The sequence below is a fragment of the Schistocerca piceifrons genome, chromosome 1, assembly GCF_021461385.2.
Source record: "Schistocerca piceifrons isolate TAMUIC-IGC-003096 chromosome 1, iqSchPice1.1, whole genome shotgun sequence".
In the NCBI taxonomy this organism is placed as follows: Eukaryota; Metazoa; Arthropoda; class Insecta; order Orthoptera; family Acrididae; genus Schistocerca; species Schistocerca piceifrons.
The window spans coordinates 701,725,348-701,746,899 of record NC_060138.1 but is presented as its reverse complement, the minus strand read 5'-3'; the positions used below and the strand labels follow the sequence as shown (position 1 = coordinate 701,746,899).

Genomic DNA, 21,552 nt, shown 5'->3' with positions numbered 1-21,552 from the left:
TTCACTCCCTTCCTTTACCTTTAACCCTTGTGCTGGAAGAAGGAGCCACTGGCTCTGAAAGCTTGCCGAAGTATAATAATCTTTTATGTGCATGTTTACCTGCTGCCACTTGGTGAGTAGATCTTTTTTATCTATCCAATTGCATGCAGAACCATGTTTCATAAGCCTCTTTATGCTATTTGGCAATAGAATACAATGTGCCAATAACGTATTTGACTTCTATCACAAACTCAGTGATTCACAGCAACACAACTGATGAAATGAAATAAGATTTCTAAGCTAAAGTACAAAATACATTCTGTTTTTATGTGCCTGGCCTCATTTCAACATCGGCATGGTGAGGGAATTTAACCTCTCACTCCCAATTACGCGTGTAATACGTAAAGATATTGCAGGTATAATCTTCGGACAACAGTAGCGTATTGCCATTCTTTACCAAAAAACATAAACAAATCCTGAATAACATGCCAAACCCGCAAAGATGTGGGATAAGACCCATTCTCAACAGCCTGCTCATGACTGGAAAGAGACATAACAGCAGTACATCACAAATGGGACTTGCATGTGAACCTGATTAATAACCACAACCAGCTATATTTATACATTTTAATACCAAACAAATCACACTGCATACATAACAGTACACCATTTCTCACAATGAATGTGGTGTGACCACCTATCAAACTATAGTTATTAATTTGTAACAAGAAACTTTGTAATGGAGCTATTATGAAATGAATGAAATCACAAGACTTAAAGTAATTTGGCTAGTAGCTGAATTTTGAACTTCATACTGTAAGAAAGTAAATAGAAATTCTCCAATTAGGTCACATATTGTCACGGGGAAATAGAAGGACCTGAAAGTAATACAACACTTTTGTTTTTCCACCAATTTTGGCTGAAGAAATGAATTTGTTGTGATACATCATGGAATATTCCCAATTCAGCCCCTACAGTTTCATTAAGTTCCAATAGGTGACAGTGGTATACACAGCCATCAAAATGGCATCTGTAACAGAGGTGCATTCCAAGCACAGAGCTATGATTATGATTCTTTAGATAGAAAGCCAGACCATCGCAGATATTCATATGTGCTTGCAGAATGTCTGCAGGAAACTAGCAGCGAACAAAACCATGGCGAGTCATTGGGTATGGTGTCTGTCGTCATCGCAATAAGGTCATTCAAACCTGTCCAATAGTCTGTGTGTTGACCAGCCACACACACCTGTGATGCCTGCAATGTTGAAACATGCAGTAACTCTCACGCAAGGTGATTGACAGATCACAATCAAACACTTCGTTGCACAAATGGACATCTCTGTTGACAGTGCTGACACACTCGTATCCCAGCTGGGAACTCAAAGATGTGAGCCTCCCTGGTTCCTCACTGCCTGACAGAGGACCATAAAGACCAATGAAGGACCATTTATGTGGAGTTGCTTGCATGTTATAAGGCTGATCATAATAATTTTTTGTCAAATATTGCTACAAACAATAAAACATGTGTTCATTATTTCGAACCGGAAATAAGAAGGCAACCCTTGGAGTGGCGCCACAGCACCTTTCCTCCAAAGAGAAAGTTCATAGCCACACCCTCAGCCAATGCAGTCATGTCAAAAGTCTTCTGGGAGTCTAAAGGCGTTATTCTGTTTGATGTCCTCCCTCATGGTGCAAAAATCAACTCTAAAGTATACTCTGGTACCGTCAGAAAACTGAAGAAATGACTTCCGCATGTTTGTCACCACAAAAATGCAAATAAACTTTTCGTTTTCCATAACAATGCATGGCCTCCCACTTGTCTGTGCACCAGAGAGGAGCTCACACACCTTTATTGGACTGTTCTTCGTTCTAGGGGAATGATGATCTCAGAAGTTAAGTCCCATTATGTTCAGAGCCATTTGAACCATTTTTGGACTGTTCTTCCTCATCCACCCTACTGCCCAGATCTTGCACCTTCCAACTTCCACCTGTTTGGCCCAACAAAGGATGCACTCCATAGGAAGCAGTGCAAGTATGATGTGGATGTTATTGATGCAGCAAGATATTGGCTCTGATGTTGAACAGGACAGTGATACCATGAGGGGATACAGGCCCTCCCAGTGAGGTGGTGTAAGGCTACTGCACTGAATGGAGATTATGTCGAAAAATAGGGTTTTGTACATAAAAAGAGTGGGAAATAATATTTTGTATAGGAATCCAGGATAAAATCACCCTGCTTGGAAAAAAAGTGTTGCATTACTTACTGCAAGTCTCTCATAGCTATACCAAAAGAAGTCATGAGATGAGAAATGAAGCTTACATCTAAATGAAAATACGACATCTTTTTAGGATCGTACACGCAAAGAACAGGTGAGTATCACACTTTCTTGGACGCTAGGTGTTTCTGCAAAGTACACTTTTTAAGAATTGTTTCTGGGTTTTGCTAAATATTTATTCTCTGATGACGTTTGTTAATTTGAACTGCAGTACTTATTTAAAACAATGCTGTACTTAATTACAATACCAGACAGAAAAAATGACATTCATTACTCCACATTAAGGTTGTGTTTGGACAAAACAGGGTGCACAACACTGTAACCAAAATTTCCGGTAAGTTACCCAGTTACATAATATGTTGGATAGAAACAAAATAAAATTTGCCGACAAACTGGAAAACTTTACCTTTCACAACTCCTATTCCACAGAATAATTTCTATTATTCTAACGTGTAAAAGGCGGTAAATAGGGATTACAAACTCACATCTGTATATTGAAAAAAGGGAAAAAATCATATAAATGTCCAGTATGTAGCCATATTTGCAAATTATTTTGTGATATGGACGTATAATGATTCACTCCACATCATTACAATTTACTGTGTAAATGATTCATGGAACATGAAATGAAGTAGGTAAGTAAGTAACCAACCACAACCTAAACTGAAGTTACATTGCAAACACACTAGCTTACATACACTGTTTTTATGTTTTTGTGACCTTTTTGGTCCTCATTTGCAAATTAATTATCAGTTGTCGACTTCATGCTGTCGTATGGTGCACACTTAAAATTTGTAGCATTATTTACACAGAATAAATTTCAATTTTTATTTGAAAAAGTTATCCTACTCATTAGCCAGAAATTATTCTTTATTTGTAACAGATTCCTTTTATTCTAGTTATCTCTAAGTCTTACGTAATTTCCAGCTGTTGACTACACTTCATGGAATTGAAAGCAAAATTTGCATAAATATACATTAGGAACTTCAGCCACACCATAGACAATAGCACAAAGGAAAAATAGAATGAACCAAGCTTAAACCATTCTTTAACTCTCTAGAAATACTCTCAGTCCTTTATGAGAAGCTGGATAGGACGACTACTGTTGCATCACAATGTGGTTAGTAATGTGAAAGCTTCAGGCAGGAATTAAAAAAAAAAAAAAAGAAAATTAAAAAACCTTCATTGATTTGTGAGCCACTGTCCATCTCAGCCATATAAAGCCACAAACTTCCCATTGAAATAAGGAGAGAAATACAAAATTTTGGGAGTGTCTCTGAAGACCCCCACATCGCCCAAGGTATTCTCTTTTGTATACTGTGAACTTTATCTTTGGGGGGAGAGTGGTGGGGGTAACAGTCCATGTGAATACTGAATGGTAAATGGAAGAATTGGTAGCAACAGCTAATGAATTTGGTTTTAAGATTACTGTAATGTTAATGGGGGATAACGATAATGATATTTTAGAATAAAAATGATATCTTGAACTGCTCTGACTTACTTTTTCTGTATAGTTAATTGCAATCAATTTCATTATTTGCCATCATACAGGTATGATGGACCTCAAAATATCCAGAGCTGTTATAATTCACTTGAACCTGGAATGACTCACCCGAAGATGTAACTTCATCCTCTCCAAAATCTGAGAACCCATCACTGTTTGGATCCGAGTAAAAGGAAGTCCACTTTGGGGAAGACACAGCTGCCAAGACTGCTCCTTTGAGCTTTCTCCTGGCATTGAATTTTTTCATTTCTTCCACTGTATCCGCTAAATGTATTTTTGTAGCACTTTTATCTCTGTCCTGTTATTTGGAAACAAAATCAAATAACAATTACTTCACTGGCTGCAACTATAACATTCCTGCAGAGAGATATTATCACAGTTCACATATAAGAATACAGATATACTTTTAACTGTGTTTCTTGGGACTGAACAACAAGGAATGACAGAATATTTTGTGTTCTGCATAGTACAAAACTCAATCTACAACAGATTTCAAACGAAAATATGAGGGTCATTCCACACCAAATCATCCAGCCAATAGTAGATATTACACCCAAGATTTTGGATTTGTTCCAAAATTTATATGTGAAATGTATGCATAAAGCTAAGAAAATATCCAAAGTTTCCTCCAATTCTAACAAGTAGTTTCTGAGGTATCACTGTTTAAAATGTTAGGTTAATTGTATTTTCGAGTGCGATTAAGACGCAACTAAAGCGTGCATGCTTTTACAGAATTTGAAGCAAAATCGTTAATTTTGAAGCTATAGCCTTGAAATTTTCACTGTTCCAAATTAAACACAGACTGATTGATCTATTAAATTCCCATTCATATTGAAAAACTGAACTGGAACTCCAAATATTTTCAATTTCAAAATTGGGACGTACGGGTAGAAAATTATGAATAGCTAAACTCTCTCTCCAAATAACCCAATATAATCATATTTTTGAAAACGGCATAAAATTAGCTTTCAAATGGTGAAAAAAAATTGTTGGGGTTCTGTATTTTAACAATTTTATCTTATACTGAAGTAAAAACAAGTTTTATCTATTCAAAACTTGTAGAATGGCTGTTTTAACATTCAAAATGGTTATAGTACAGGTTATAAAGAAGTAAAAGGTTTTAAAACTATAATTTGGAAGATCAGCTACTTAAAACAGTAATTTATTAGTACATTTTTTGTTATTTATTTTTTAATCGGGTCAAAGACTTTACTGCAGTTGTAATTTTACTTATCTTTTTTGTTTTATTTATCTGAAGTTAAAGTCAAGAAACATATAACATTTTTGGAGTCATGTGACGTGCGTTGAAGTTCAGATATGGCAGTACTACTATGCAAGTATGCACATGAAAAATTCGCCAGTCAGCAGTCTGCCTGCTGTCTTCCGTCAAGACATGGAATTCAAGTCAGGACATGAAACCTTCCCTCACCCCACAGCCTACCTGTACTGCAAGTCTATAATCGTGCATTTGGCTCTGTTGAAGTTAACTGCCTAGTGTTTTATGCTTGGTGACACATTAAATAGTTGTTATATAAACACAGTTATAATTTTATTTTTAAAACTATTTTATTCTGTGTGTGTGTGTGTGTGTGTGTTTGTTTGTTTGTTTCTCTTACCATGGAGATAAGAGCAAATTCAAGTAAAGATGAAACTAATTTTAAGTGTTCAGGAGGTTCATTACTAAATTTTTCATGTGATAATACTTTGCCAACAAAAAGCAAAGACATTTATTTAGTTTCAAAAAAGTAGTCTAAAGAAGAAGTTGAAATTTTAGTTTGGCGTACTAATAAGCAGTACAGTGAAACAGTTGACACTTGTTCCCATCATTTGTGTTATTTTTTAAAGTATGTTTAAAAGAACCAAAAATCCTGTTGTGATCCATTCAAGAAACATTCACTACCTTTAACAAAGAAGAAAGATTTCAGGATAATTACTGTGAAAAAAGCAAAATAAATATGTTAAGGAAAATAAGAACATTATTTTAGTGCCAGGAAAGCTGGTGTGCAGTACACATAGAAAACTGTTGAAAGAGGCAACACCTACTTTAGATCATGAAGATATTGCTCTACTTGAAAGTGATGAAGCAAATGAGAGTGAATTAACCAACGCAAAAAGAGTAGTAGAAAGAGAAAATTTGAATGACACTCTTTTAGGGTTGGATGTGACACCACTTAAACTTCAGTCATTATCTATCCCATCGAGGAAAAAATGTGCTAAAAAGAAGTTTAAAATGGCAAAATGCCAGGTTAAAAAAGTTGTAATTTGTTTTGAAAGTACAAGACTACAATAATTCAAGTGAATCTGACAATACAACTCAAGGTAATGAATTGAAGACAAAATCTGAGCATCTTTATCATTTAGTGGATGCTATAAAGGAATAACTCAAGACAAACTTAACCAAATGGGAAAAATAAAAATATTAAGAATCACTCCCTAGTCTTGGTCTCATAGAAAAGCAGCGGAAAAATGTAATGTATCTGAATATTTAGTGCAAAAAGCCAGAACACTTGAAAACGAGAAAGGTTTTTTGGCTTTAACAGAACCCAAACACGGCAGAACCCTTCACCGAGAAACAATAGACACTTGAATCCTACCACTGCGGCCACTTGAGCTACTCAGTTCATCCAGTAGTGATTTTTTTCTAAAAATGAAGATTCCACCATATAAGAAACGTCATTGTTTCATTTCTGATGACCTGAAGCATGATGTACTATTTGTTTATGCAGTACAAGGAAAAAAATCATAGATTTCATAAAACAAAACTTTCCTGATGTTGACCAAATTGAGTATTTTACAGACAGTTGCAGTGCTCAGTACAAAAACTTCAAAAGCATAATAAATTTATGTTTTCATTATAACGATTTTAGATTAAATGCAAGCCCGTCATGGTAAAACAATATGTGATGGGATCGGGGGCAAAGTCAAGAGAACTGTTCATATGAAACATTCTGAAGAGAACTGTTACAAAAACAACCAACTTGCAGAGCAGTAGGCAATGTGAGCAGATAATAAACACTGAACAAATATACAATTTTTGCAGAAGTTTATTCTCAATAATATATTTTTTCTTTTTAAAGGAAGAAGAAATTGAAACTAACAGAACAATGCTTGAAACTAGATTTCAAATGGGTCAAACAATACCAGGTACAAGAAGTTTCCATTATTTTAAGCCAGTTTCTTGCAAAGAAATTACAGCCAAACAGATGAGTTCAGACTCGGAAATTTTGTTGAAACAAAATATTTTTTATGACTATCCCAACTACTAAACCTAACCTACATTCTTTCTTTGCATGCATTTATGAGCAACACTGGTGGACAGGAATGGTTCTGAATTAAAATAAGAAGGAGGGGACTATGAAATTTTTTTTATGCGCCCTCATGGACCAGCAGAAACTTTCTTTTGGTCTGTTCAACCAGCACGTCTTCTCCAGAGGTAGCATCTCAGTTTGGCAGATCATATAAGAGTGATGCTAATTCCTAAAAGGAAATCAGCAAAACATGGAACAATCTCAATGCTTTATTGTAAAAAAAAAAAAAACCCTTAATGGACATTTAAATGTAATTATTGTACACACTGCTTCATCTGAATTTGGTACAGTACTTCAACTGAATAATTACTGAACTTTAAAGTCATGAAAAACACTTTGTACAAAGGACTTGTTTGAAAACAAATAATCGCCAACTTGTGTACATTCAAATGCAAGTAAACCTATTTTGTAAAATTCTGAATTTATGTATCTTTCATTTTAAAATAATTGATACATAAAACTTAAGTTCATCTGGTATTTTCATAGTTGTACTGACCTCAAATTACTGTATCAAACATGTATTTTACGAAGTAAATTACAAAATTTGACTTCAATTTGTTATAAAATTGTTACAACTCAGAACCCCCAATTTTTTTACACTATTTGAAAGGTAATTTTATGTTGTTTCCAAAAATATATGGTTTTATTGGGTTATTTGGAGAGAAATTTTAGTTATTCACAATTTTCTACGCCTGCGTCATAATTTTGAAATTAACAATATTTTGAGTTACAGTACAGTTTTTTCAATACAAATGAACATTATAAATTAGAATTTTGTAGATCTATAAGTTTCAGTGTTTAATTTAGAACAGTACAAGTTTCAAGGCTATAGCTTCAAAATTAACGATTTTGCTTCAAATTCTGTAAAAGCATGCACGCTTTAGTTATGCCTTAATCGCTCTGAGAAATTCAATTAACCTAAAACTGTAAATGGTGATAACTCAGAAACTACTTGTTAAAATTGGATGAAACTTGGAATATTTTATTGTCTTTATGCATACAATTCAAATATAAATTTTCATAAACATCTGACAGGTGGGTGTAGGGCCCTGGATGACTTAGTATGGAATGACCCAGGATTCTTATCAGAATATGTTCACTATAGCACTGTTAACCATCACATTATAACCTTTCAATAGTAAATATAATCTGCCTGTTTAATAAACAATAAATCAGTATCTCCATGACACAAGTGCTGTTAGCGTTAATTCTCCAGATACTGTATTGATCTGACTAAGCATGTCTTACCATCACTGAAAATAAATTGTTAGTCAAATAGTAAGTAAAATACAACTCTTCCAGTTAATTTAACAAAATTCCCTCTGAGAAAGCCTGCCTGGGCAAGATGAAAACTGAAAGAAAATTAATTATTCAGATATCATTCAAAATATCTATAGGTTTCAGTGAATGCAATCTCTAATTGGGAAAAAAAATTATCATCGTAAGCTTAACATGTAGAAGCAGACAGAGAAAATCAAGTATGATGTACATGCTGTAAGTACTTTATTAATGATGATGAAAACTACAGAAGACCAAACTCTCATGAGAGCTATACAGAGCATTAACAAAATTCCTGTTACCTACAAGGGAAGCTGCAGCATTTATTTTAAATGATGCATTAGAAGTATTAGGCCTAGTACATTTTAAGCAGGCATCTGTTGTCAAAAATGTAGGGAATTATTTTCTTTGAATATTTCTTAAGTATTTGGGGAAATGTTATCAATAGATAATTGCAAGATACAGAAAATTATTTCAAGAAAAACAATTCCCAAAATTTCAACTGAGTATTCAAACAAAAGTTAAAGAAGTACTCTCCTCCATTACTCCAATTCAGAAATGAGCATGGGGAAATTGCCCATACCAACACCAAAAACTGTGAAATTCTTGCAAAATACTTTTCTAAACTACCAAATTGTGGAAAGCCTGCAGAAAAATTTAAGTTCCGTCATACACAACGAAATGCAGACTCAAAGCCACCAGGTTTACAGGAGATTAAAGAGAGAATTCAGTCACTAAAAAATAACAAATTGTCAGGAGAAGACCAAATCATCGCAGAATTATGGAACAATGCAGGAGAAAATCTTATTGCAAAACTCAAAGAAATTATAGATGAAATCTGCAAAACTGAAAATATCCCCACAGATTGGAAGACAGCAATCATACGTCTGCTGTACAAAAAAGGAAGTGAAACATACCCCGACAACCACCGAGGAATCTCTTTATTATCAATAACATACTAAATTCTGTCTTAAGCCCTACAAAACCAAGCAGACCCTCAGCTCGATTTAAAACTAGGTGAATACCAAGGTGGATTCAGGAAAGGTCAATCATACGTAGAAAAAAATGCTTAACGTGAAAAACTCGATGAAATATTTGCATAGCACAAAAGTTATGTCATCACGTTTGTCGACCTTAAAAATGCATATGACAGAACCCCTTTTTGAAGTGTTTGCAGAATTTGGACAAGATCAAAAGACAACACTCATCATAAAAGAAACACTCACGGAGACCAAATCCAAAGTAAAATTTATGTTAGACTTGAGCACAGAATTTGATATAAACACAGGAATACGACAAGGGGATGGACTGTCCCCAGTGCTCTTCAACTGTGCAGGTGCACCAACACACAGACTGAGACCAAAATGTAAGGGCATAAAATTAGACTCTTTAGCATTTGCTGACAACATAGCACTGATCACCCAAAACATTACTGATGTGCCGAAACAGCTAGAATTATTACAAGAGCAGGCAGCAAAAATAGGATTAGAAATTTCATTTGAAAAAACAAAATTGATGACTGACATCAAAGATGCACCTTCTGATTTCAAAATTGGTAATAACTACATCTCTCGAGTAAAAGAATTTAAATATTTAGGTGAACTGAATGCAAAGAAATGTCAGATCAAGAGTCCAGAAAATGGAGACAGCATTTGAGTTAACAAAATACGTTTAAAATGAAAAAGGGTCTTTCGTGGAACTGCAAAATACGACATTACACAACAGTAATTAAACCCAAAGCTCTCTACACATCTGAGACACTAAATCTTCAACACAGGACACTAAAAGGGGAATTGGAAGTGAAATAATGTAAAATAATAAGGAAAATCCTAGGACCAAGAACTAAAGATGGTGTGCATTATGCAAAACCCAATGCAGAAACATATCTCCAAAATAACAAACACAATGTGCATGAGAAGAATCGAATTCATGGGGCATTTAGAAACAATGGACTCAAACAGGTTAATGCACAAAATCCATACATTTTTAAAGAACAAAACTACAAGACCAAACTGGTACAAACAGACGGAAAAAGACCTGAGAGAATTAGGGTCTCCAAATCTACATGACAGAAAAATCACTAACACATGGGGTTTTGAGGAAGAATTCAGAAAAACTAACCGACATACATGGTCTACGCAACAAAAGCTAGCCCATTCGTTGTATATGAAGGAATGCTGGGCGAAAAGGAAGGCCAACCACTGTTGATTACACGTGGTCCTAAGTGATCCAACTGCGAAGAAGAAGAAAGATGTTTAACAACAGCTATTATATACAGCTGAGGAATAGGCAACCTTTATTGCAAAGTAGCAGCTTGCTTCTCAACATACTATGTGACATTTAACTCTTATAATGACAAATAATACCAAGCAATACAGTGACAGTTTATTGTTAATACAATGTACAGATTAATATTCTAAGAGGCACTTCCGATTTGTTAACGTCTATTTTGACTCATTCCACATCCTTGAAGATTCTCTGTCTGGATGTGATCTCCAAAACATGATGAAAGGACGAATTTTGTTCATATGCCTATTGACAGCTAAAACCTCAGCTATGTGACAAGCAGTTACCGTCATTGTTTCCAAAAACTGCTTTAAACTAGGCAGGTAGCTGGAGTATATCAAAGTTGTTATGTAAAGAGGATATTTTGTATTCTAATGACAGCTACGGTGGTTGAAATAATTATGCGTTTGCCACAAACACTGGTTTCCACCTTACACGATTCTCACTTCCGTTCTGTTGTTAGTAGATAAGCTAAGGTATCTGTCGTCGAAGTTAACATAATTTCGCAGTTCGGCCGTACACTGACCACCAAACTAAGTTCTGACCACAAGGGTAGTTTCTTACTTCAAGATAACGCTTGATTCAAGAAACGAAAAACTTCATTTGAACCTACATTACGCTACTGTGAAATACATCTCTGTTACTAAATGAAACATCACAGTTCAAAGGTTTTCATTTTAAAACTCATGTTTAAAAACAAAATGAAATAATAGAGGTATGTGAAAAATCAACCACTAAACTAATATCTGTGATTTTGTCTGAAGTGGATCTCAATTAACTTCATACTTCCTACTACAATACGATGTAATTCCCAAAAGAAATCGAAAAAATCGCCTTTTAACATTGCAAGATTTCCTAATGTTGTTAACTATAAACATTTCTCAAATTTTAACCAAATAAACACCGAAGTGCGAGGGCAAGGAACTGTGGACGCTTTTCAAAGTCTCGCTAGAAGCGACTGTTGTTCTATCTTTATTTTAGTTATAAACTTATTATCAAATGGAAATGTCAGTTAAAAAATACTGAATCATAATTCTTAAAATAAAACTATCATCTTTTATTTTGAATTATCCACTGCATGAAAATAACACAGATACAGGCATGTGAAATGCCTTATTCTTACATGAGGAAATTATGTTAATCAGTGAGACTGTTCTATGCACAGACATTAAAACAAAGTATTTTATTTTCTATTCCATGTTTTGAATTCTTGTACCAAATTCTGTGTGAATAGTGTACAGGTATTTTCGTTCGTTGGGTATGATAATTAAAAATAAAATATTTGAATATAGAATTTAAGTAACACCAAGGAGAAGTCAGCACTGGTGTGAGTCGTACCAACAACTTCACAAGCACTAGCCTTGCACACTAACCGCTCACCTGCCCCGTAATTGTTGTGTCAGTACCTTCTAAATGTTTTGTACTTGAACACGCTAGCAAATCTTAGAGGCCTTATCTTCAGAGGCGTTTGAGTTTTTTATTTATTTATTTATTTTTCTTTTTTTTTTTGTTTGACAATAGCGTCGTACTGCTTTGGGAAAGCGGCGTGCGAGCAGTGACCCTCATATATCCCACTATTAAGAGGAAAATTGAAAAGGGCCAGCACTTACACAAGCATGCCAAGCGCAAATGACTGCCACTTACATGTTAGCCTTTTATGTCTTTCGCTTATGACTAAGACACAAAATTGGTTACAGCTCCTGCAATGAGGATCAGTAAATTGTGGTACTTCTACTTTCAAAATATATGGATTCATAGGTACCTACCCTTAGCCACCTATGATTTAACACTTCTTGTATTGTTATTCTTTGCGTATGGTCCACTGTCAGCATTTTTTGAACGAGGTCTTTCGCCGCGTCACTTATGAATTCCCATTGAGGCGAATCCAGCTGTAACATAACACAACAACAATTGCAGCAATTAAGAAATAGCAATTTACAATAAAAACAACGTTGAGTACAAACGCTATAATCTCGTCGTTTTACTTGCAAGCATCACTGCAATCTCTTGTTGTAAAAAGGACACATGCAAATGTTTCTTCTGAACAATACTCAATTTTGCACAACGTGCCAACTTTCTACTTAATACTCAGATTCTAGTAAAAAACTGAATGCCGTCAAATCGGACACAATGCGAAATGACAGTACTCTCTGCACCCTCTCTTCGAAACAGGAAATAGAAATAAATAGCTATAATTAAAAGACTGGATTTTAGCTTTACTCTAAGATTATAATCATAGAAATTTTTATACATTTCTGTACGACACAATCACAAAAACAAATGATTTTGTGTCGTTAAGTCCTCTAGAGTAACGTATTAAAATTTCACTATCCGATTTAGTATATAACGACTCTATCAACACCATACATTTGTTGTAACATCTCTGTCAAAACTGTTTTCAGTGTTCTGCTGCTGATCACTGTATAGTTTGATGCTATTTCCGGGTGGATTTAAAGTCACAAGCCGTCGCGGCAATTCGCGACGTGCATTATTCATTGTCTTGTATTGTATTGTCTACTGTCTGGCATAATGTAAATCGTTGTCATTGTTGTACTAAAAATTACTGTTATTTATTTAGTGTATGGCATAACAAATCACTTAATATCATATACATGGCACAAAAAACTGTTAAAAATGAAGGTATAAAAGTGCATATAAAAACAACCAGTGCGTGTTGGCAAGTGACGCAAAAATTCATTTTTTTAAATAATAGATTGCGTCTTGGGTTATAGTAAATAGGTCAGATCGCCCGCCACAGTATGACCATAAAGATCATTCTGCTGTCACGGAGTAGACCGTTTGCCTGCAATTCCACACTAACTTTCAGGTGAAACTGCCTCTTCGTGTTAAGTAAAATGAGTCCAGACATATGCTGTTGTTTGCTCGCATCATCGACATTCTCCGGGGCAAATCGAAGCCTACAGTTTTTATTTTTTATTTTTATTTTTTTTTAATCCACGTAATATCGAGGCCACAAAGTGCCGAAGACTATTCCCACTGTTTTACACGTTTCGATGAAAATGAAGTTACCGATTTCCACAGCTTCGTACTGATGGTAAATTGGGAGCAAACTACTATTCTGTGTTTAAGTGTGTATTTTGACAAGAACAGGACATGGCGTATTTAGCGCGCTTGGTAGGAACGTGGGGAAATATGATTAATTGTAGGAAGCTAAGCGGAGTAGATCTTACTGTTCCGGATATTATACCATCTTAGGCGCCATAGCTAACGTACAGGTGACCCAGGAGGAACGGTCAATATTCAGGGATATGGCAGGAACGACCATTAGCAGCAAAAACTCTAGTAAACTTGGGCTCTAAAAGGCATACCTTAGGTGCTACGAGCTCTTTATCATCTTCGTTACTGTGACACAAATCTTTTCTACTGAACAAGTGCTCATAGCTCAAAGGCATGCATTTTAGAGCCTACGTTGTGCGCTGAGACTTGGAAAGAATGAAGTACAATGGTCGAGCAGCTCCTCACAAGCCACACATTTCTGTAGTCAATGCTACACGGATGCTTGGGATGATGTAATTTGAAACGATGAATCATGCTACACCCTGTGGTATCCGATGGAATGGGCTGAGTTTGGTTTATGTTCTGGAGATCATTACTTGCCGTCAAGTGAAGTCTGGAGAAGGTGATGTTGCAGTATGGAGGGGGTTTTTTCCTACCCTTAAGAATATGGTAAGTGCCGAAGGATACGAACACTTTCTCAGCACTGTGTACAGTAAAGGGACACTTTGGGCACATAGCTGATTGTATCAACGTGACAATACATCCAGTCATCAAACAGCATGTGTGAGGCTATGGTTTGCGGACAATAATATCCCTGAAATGGACTGGCTTGCCAGAACGCAATAGAACATCTCTGGGATGAGTTAGAATGACGTCTTCGCTCCAGACTCAGTGTCTCCAAACATCCAACCTTCTCTATCGTCGCTTGAGTAATAACGGGTTGCCAATCCTCCAGAAACATTCAGGCACCTCACTGGAAGTGCCCCCAGTTCAAGCCGTCACAACAGTAGAAGGGTAGAACATCCTATTTTAATGTCTGCTAATTTGTGTCAAGATTACTTTGATTAGATAATGTGTGTTTCCCGCATACGTTTGTGTTGTCGTTTGGCTTAATATTCTCCCTTTTAAAAGCAAAAATCTAAATAACGTTTTAGACCTGGTAAGTACCGGGTCAACAAATGATGTTGTTACTGTTGTATTAGTCCTCAGTCCAGAGACTGGTTTGATGCGGCTCTCTACGTCTCTCTACCCAGTGCAAGCCTCTTCATCTCCCAGTAACTACTGCAACCTACGTCTTTCTGAATCTGCTTAGTGTATTCATCTCTTCGTTTCCCTCTACGATTTTTGCCCTCCGCGCTGCCCTCCAATATTAAATTGGTGATCCATTGATGCCTCAGAACACGTCCTCTCAACGGATCCCTTCTTCTAGTGAAGTTGTGCCACAAATATCTCCCTAATTCGATTCAGTACCTCCCATCTAATCGTCAGCATTTTTCTGTAGCACTACATTTTGAAGGCTTCTCTTCTCTTCTTGTCTAAGCTATTTATCGTCTATGTTTCACTACCATACATGGCTATAATCCATACAAATACATTGTGGCACTTAAAACTACATTCGATGTCAAAAAATTTCTCATCCTCAAAAACGCTTTCCTTGCCATAGCCAGTCAAAATTTTATTTCCTCTGTACTTCGCCATCATCAGTTATTTTGCTCCCCAAATAGCAAAGCTCATTTAGTACTTTAAGTGTCCATTTTCCTAATCTAATTCCCTCAGCATCACCTGATTTAATTCGACTATATTACATTATCCTCGTTTTGCTTCTGTTGATGTTGATCTTATATCCTCCTTTCAAGACATGTCCATTCCGTTCAGCTGCTCTTCCAGGTCCTTCGCTGTCTCTGAAAAAATTACGCTGTCATCGTCAAACCTAAAAGTTTTTATTTCTTTTTCGTGGATTTTAATTCCTACTCCAAATTTTTCTGTTGTTTCCTTCAATGCTTACTCAATATACAGATTGAGTAACATCGGGGATAGGCTACAACCCTCTCTCACTCCCTTCCCAACCACTGCTTCCCTTTCATGCCCCTCGACTCTTATAACTGCCATCTGGTTTCTATAAAAATTGTAAATAGCCTTTCGCTACCTGTATTTTACGCCTGCCACCTTCCAAATTTGAAAGAGAGTATTCCACTCAACATTGTCAAAAGCTTTCTCACAGTCTACAAATGCTAGAGACGTAGGTTTGCCTTTCCTTAATCTATGTTCTAAGGTAAGTCGTGGGGTCAGTACTGCCTCAAGTGTTCCAACATGTCTACCAATCTTCCCCGCGGTCGGCGTCTACCAGTTTTCAATTCGTCTGTAAAGAATGTGTGTTATTATTTTACAGCCGTGACTTATTAAACGAATAGATAGGTAATTCACACCTGTCAACACCTGCTTTCTTTGGGATTTGAATTATTATATTCTTCTTGAAGTCTGAGGGTATTTCGCCTATCTCATACATCTTGCTCACCAGATGGTAGAGTTTTATCAGGGCTGGCTCTCCCATGGCTATCATTAGTTCTAATGGAATGTTGTCTACTCCCAGGGCCTTGTTTCGACAAAGGTCTTTCGTTCCTCTGTCAAACTCTCACGCAGTATCATATCTTCCATTTCCTCTTCATCTACGTCCAGTTCTATTTCCATAAAATTGCCCTCAAGTACATCGCCCTTGTATAGACCCTCTATATACTCCTTCCACCTTTCTGCTTTCCGCTCTTTGCTTAGGACTGGGTTTCTATCTGAGCTCTTGATATTCATGCAAGTGGTTCTCTTTTCTCCAAAGGCCTCTTTAACTTTACTGTAGGCAGTATCTATGTTACCCCCTAGTGATATGTGCCTCTACATACTTACGTTTGTGCTCTAGCCACCCCTGCTTAGCCATTTTGCACTTCCTGTCGATTTCGTTTTTGGGACGTTTGTATTTCTTTCTGCCTACTTCATTTAACGTATTTTTATATTTTCTCCTTTCATCAATTAAATTCAATATTCTTCCAGTTACCCAAGAATTTCTACAAGCTCTCGTCTTTTTGCCTACTTGATACTCTGCTGCCTTCACTATTTCATCCCTCAAAGCTACCCATTCTTCTTCTACTCTATTTCTTTCCCCCGTTCTTGTCAATCAGTCCCTAATGCCCTCTCTGGAACACTACAATCTCTGGTTTTTTCAGTTTATCCAGGTCCCATCTCCTTAAATTCCCATCTTTTTGCAGTTTCTTCAGATGTCAACAAATAACAAATCGAATAAGATGAACATGGCTTTTTATTTAATAAACACATACCACTTAATTATGTACAGTAGGATATCCTGTAAGTTCAAGAAAATGCTCAATGCAACCCTTTTTTTACGGGAACCAAGCAAAGAAGAAAAACACCAAGCAAATCACCAAGTTTCTCTTCATAAAAAAATAATTTTTTCCACCTTTTACGGATTCTTATCACTCCCACTTAATGAGAACTCGATATTTTTATTACGCGTTTGGAAGTCTCGTACAAATGTCTTGAATGCTTCAGATATTGACCTCTTGTGCGGCTGTGGCTTCATCTTCGGTATGAACCTGCTGGTCCTTGGATTCAACGTGTTGTGGTAAAGCTTCGTTCACCTTTTATTTATTTCGCGCAAAATGATAATGCACATCAGTGGGATTAACTCTGTGATGACAATCTTGGTTTTTAATAAGCTTCACTGTACTTCACGTTTCAGTGTTGTTGAATAAAGCAAAGTTTTAAACAATTCTTAACCCGGAGAATTTCTATCCCTGTTTCAAAGGCTGCAAAAGTGTTCAGTCAGATGTAGAGAGCGCTACCGTTATTTTTGTTGAGCCGCATGTACTGTGTAACAATGGACTCACCAAGTATTAACAGCGTAAAAGTTGTGGATTTCCTGGTTTCCACATTATAGTCTGCACCGTCCTAGGCCTGAAAGCTGTTTTCCTGATTTGAAGGAAAATAAAATCCATAGTTCATAATGACTTTAATGTATTTCATGGTCCTTATCATAGCATTCCAATGTATCTTCATTATTTTCTCAAGATGCTGACGCATTTTTGACTGTGAAGGCAATTTTCGACCGTGTCTCTGGTGAAAAATACATCAGACTACCCACAGCTTGCGTGTATGTAACATCGGACGTGTTCTTATGTTCATTTTTGTTCATGTCTACGCTCCCCTGATGATACTGGTCATCTGTTGGCACAGTTACAGGGTTTGTATTTCATACTGAAGCGGCGTAGAATCTTCATGACATAGTTCTATTTTTTCTGCATCGATAGGCCTATCTGCTAAATGTCCCGCCTGCAGGCCCAAGTAAGTACCCAATTTTATGGAGGTGATGTAGTCAATTCAACAAGAAGTAAATGGTAGCAGGATCCTTATGAGCTAGAAGGCCATCCATCATTCTCATGCACTGTCAAAATTAATGGATTTGTTTGCGTTCTGATTGGTGAATACATGTGGATCTGCATTTTAAGGTGGAATCTAAACCTGTATAAGACTTCTGAAATGTTGATTCAGGCCATAAAAGTTTTGATTTCGTTTACACACACGCAAAGTCCCATCGTCAAAACCGTTCTTATAAATTATTTTTGTTGAATTGCCATGTAGAAAAGCAGTACGGACGTCAGTTTGCTTAAAACATGTTTCTGAGGCTGCAGTGGATAATTTTAATCGCATTGAATCATATCTAGTCGCTTGACTATAAGTTTCAAGATAATCCATACCAGCAACTACCTTGAAACCTGTATCGCAAGTATTGCCTTCAAACGTGCTACATAATCACTAATAGAATATTTGATTATTGCACACAACGGTTGTCAGCAACCTCTTGAAGTGGATTCACAAGTGTCCAGGTTTCGTTAACTTTAAAGAAATTAATTTCATTATACACTGCATTTTTCCATTTTCTGCTTCATCACGTATAACTGCTTCTTAGTATATATCTGGTTAGACAATATCTAAAATGGATTCGTTATTTTCGTATCCTAATGGCAATTTTGTTTATCTACCATCTCGTAACTGATATTTCTGGTTAGATTGAACAGCTTCATCAGCTGTTACTTCCTGTTCGCTGACATCATCTGAATTTGCATCATCATTTTCTCTCTTCACAGGTCTCTGAATAATTCTGAACAACAGGAAAGTTCTGAAGAACGTCTTCTGCAGATGGTCTCTTATTTGCAGGAAGAACAAAATCAATTGCTTTTGACGTTGGTGTTTTTTCCGTGCTACAATTGTCCGTAAACAGTTTTCCGTAAAAGTAATATCTGGGAGTTGTCGCCGGTATGATAACCTTGTGTGCTTTGGTCTTAACCAAAAGAATGACCCTTATCAGCTACTGCATCCCATTATTGCTGAAATAAATTTCTTCACTAAAAGTTCTGACGATTCTTAAGCTTGGTTTCCTCCCTAACGACAGCTTACATGGCACAACTTCGCTTTGTCTACTTGTCCCAGTCCAGTGTGCGTGAATACTGCGTTAAGTCACTGCTTCTGCCCTCATTTCAGCGGGCAATTCACCTCCATTCAGACCAGTCCTGGCCAACTCGACAATAGTTCTGTTTTTTCCGTTCAGTGGCTCTGTTTTGTTGTGGGCCGCATGGCACTGTTCTCTGACGCAAAATGTCGTGCTGGGTAATCCAACTGTTAACTTCTTGATTACAAAACTAGTCCGTTTACCCTCTGTTCACTTATTCCAAAAAAATTCTCAAACATTCAGCTGTGTGATTTATTCTGGACAACAATCACATTTCAATGTCAAGAAATATCTTGCACTACCCACAGTGCATTCTTGCAGTTTCCCCTCACGAAACTGCATGCACAAGCTCACCTATTCGTTTTGGTTTGTTATCACTTGATGGAAATGGCGGTTTACACGTTTTGCCAGTAGTGCAGTCTTCGCATCTCGTCTTCTGATCTTGAAATTTGTCTTGGTAATCAACGAAGTGTTTAACTTATATATGATATCCTGATACGCAGCCGGCCAGTGTGGCCGAGCGGTTCTAAGCGCTTCAGTCTGGAACCGCACGACCGCTACGGTCGCAGGTTCGAATCCCGCCTCTGGCATGGATGTGTGTTATGTCCTTAGGTTAGTTAGGTTTAACTAGTTCTATGTTCTAGGGGACTGATGACCTCAGATGTTAAGTCCCATAATGATCACAGCCATTTGAACCGTTTTTGAACCTGATACGCAGTCCGCTTAGGGCTGAAGAAGAGAGCTTACAACCAACAAAACACCCACGATCCGACATTTTAAACAGTTTGTTACTGTTACAATGCTTTCGATCTTTGAAGATTATCAGGTTTTATTATCGGTCTGATGTGTTATACATCAAGGGCTACAGGTCACCAAAACTAACAAAACATTACTGATGTGATTTTCTTATCATTCGTTTCGAGTATAGACCAGAATATTAGCGTCTCCGGATCCAACAGCAGGATTTCATTTTCCATTAGCAATATGAACAAGTCTTGTCAATGGAAATTCTTCATAAGTAGTGAACTAAGAACGTTAATTGGGTGACTGATCAACTGCCCGTGAATCGATGTACCATGCTTCTCCAGTTATACCTGAATCATCACTTGTAGTGGACATTGCTTCTATAATGAGAGCTTCGTCACTGGTTCATGATTGATCTACAATTGTGGCTTTTAGCTTTTTTATTCACAGATCCAGTGATCTGGCTTACAAGGATAGTAGTAGGTACCTAATTTTATACAATGCTTGGGTTTTTACACCGTATTTAAGAAAGCTGTTACTTGCTGCACATGCTAAATTTTCATTTTCTGACGGATTTCGAAACTGGCAAAGCATATTCATAACAAATTCTGAAGTCAGTAAAACAAAAATCCTATTCTGTGCACCTAAATGTTCAGTCTAGAATATCTTTACTCTATGTGGACACTGAATTTCATCGACGTGCTGTGAACAAGTGAAACATAACCTGGACATCACTCCATCCTTCTGGGTGTTGGACAGTAGCTGACGTCTTAATATGCAGCGTTTACAGCCCAAGTTATTTTTGTGGTGGAATTGAACGTTCTCATTTTGATATATTGTATACAAACCAGCGTAGAACAATCTGAAATAACAATTAATACAGGGCAATTTCGTATGCTACTGCCGAACTACTATTCCTCAGTGTAGCGTTGCCACAGTGCTCTCGAAGTGTTTCGGCAGTGCAGTGGGTGTGAGCCGAATGGTTCACGAAAGGCCGTAGACACGACGCGATGGGTCAGACTTCTTGTCTTCCCGCTGACAGGTTCTAGGCGTGCCAGACCAACGTATCATATTAACAGCTTCACGGCATTCGAGACACACGTTAAGTTTCGTGGAAGGCTACGTTACCCATCAAAGATATGGGGTTTACAGCGGTACTAGTACAGCAGGCGCTATCAAAAGTATCTTTCGGCGATAACTGCCAACAATCACGACTGTGGACAGGCCTTCTTCCTTTTTGAATTTTTCAATAAAAGCCAATTTCGTGAAGTCGTTACTTTCAGTTTCGCAGCAAGCTATAGGATATGAACACTTCCTGTTTCGCGGAAGCCCATAGGATATGAATAAACGGAAGCAGTTCTTTTTTAGTACTGTCTTACTTACTCATATGGCAAAGCAACTGGCGACTAAGAGTTAACTGCGAAAATTTGGAGTAGGCGAAACGAAGAGGAGGGAGAAGAAAGTCTTGCCAAGAAGCTGGAAGAACTAAAGCAACGACTTGGGATAAGGTAAGTGATTTCAGATGCCAGTGTTGAGAGTCATTTCGTATCAGCTAAAGATTTGGACCGAAGTCTCTATCTGGCAATGAGTGCATTTACTGTCCGCGGACGCCTTCATCTGCTGCCTTCTATCACCACTCACCTGCAA

General features: G+C 37.0%; 1 protein-coding gene across 1 annotated transcript in view; it reads right to left on the bottom strand.

Moving 5' to 3' along the window:
- Positions 1 to 21,552, bottom strand: part of LOC124769265 (peripheral plasma membrane protein CASK-like) — a 698,413-nt gene that overhangs the window by 318,956 nt on the left and 357,905 nt on the right. Inside the window, exons 7-8 of the mRNA XM_047249162.1 lie at positions 12,398 to 12,520; positions 3,868 to 4,057 (exon numbers count right to left, since the gene is read on the bottom strand). Of these exons, the coding sequence (XP_047105118.1) occupies positions 3,868 to 4,057; positions 12,398 to 12,520 (313 nt within the window). The remainder of the gene's footprint in view (positions 1 to 3,867; positions 4,058 to 12,397; positions 12,521 to 21,552) is intronic.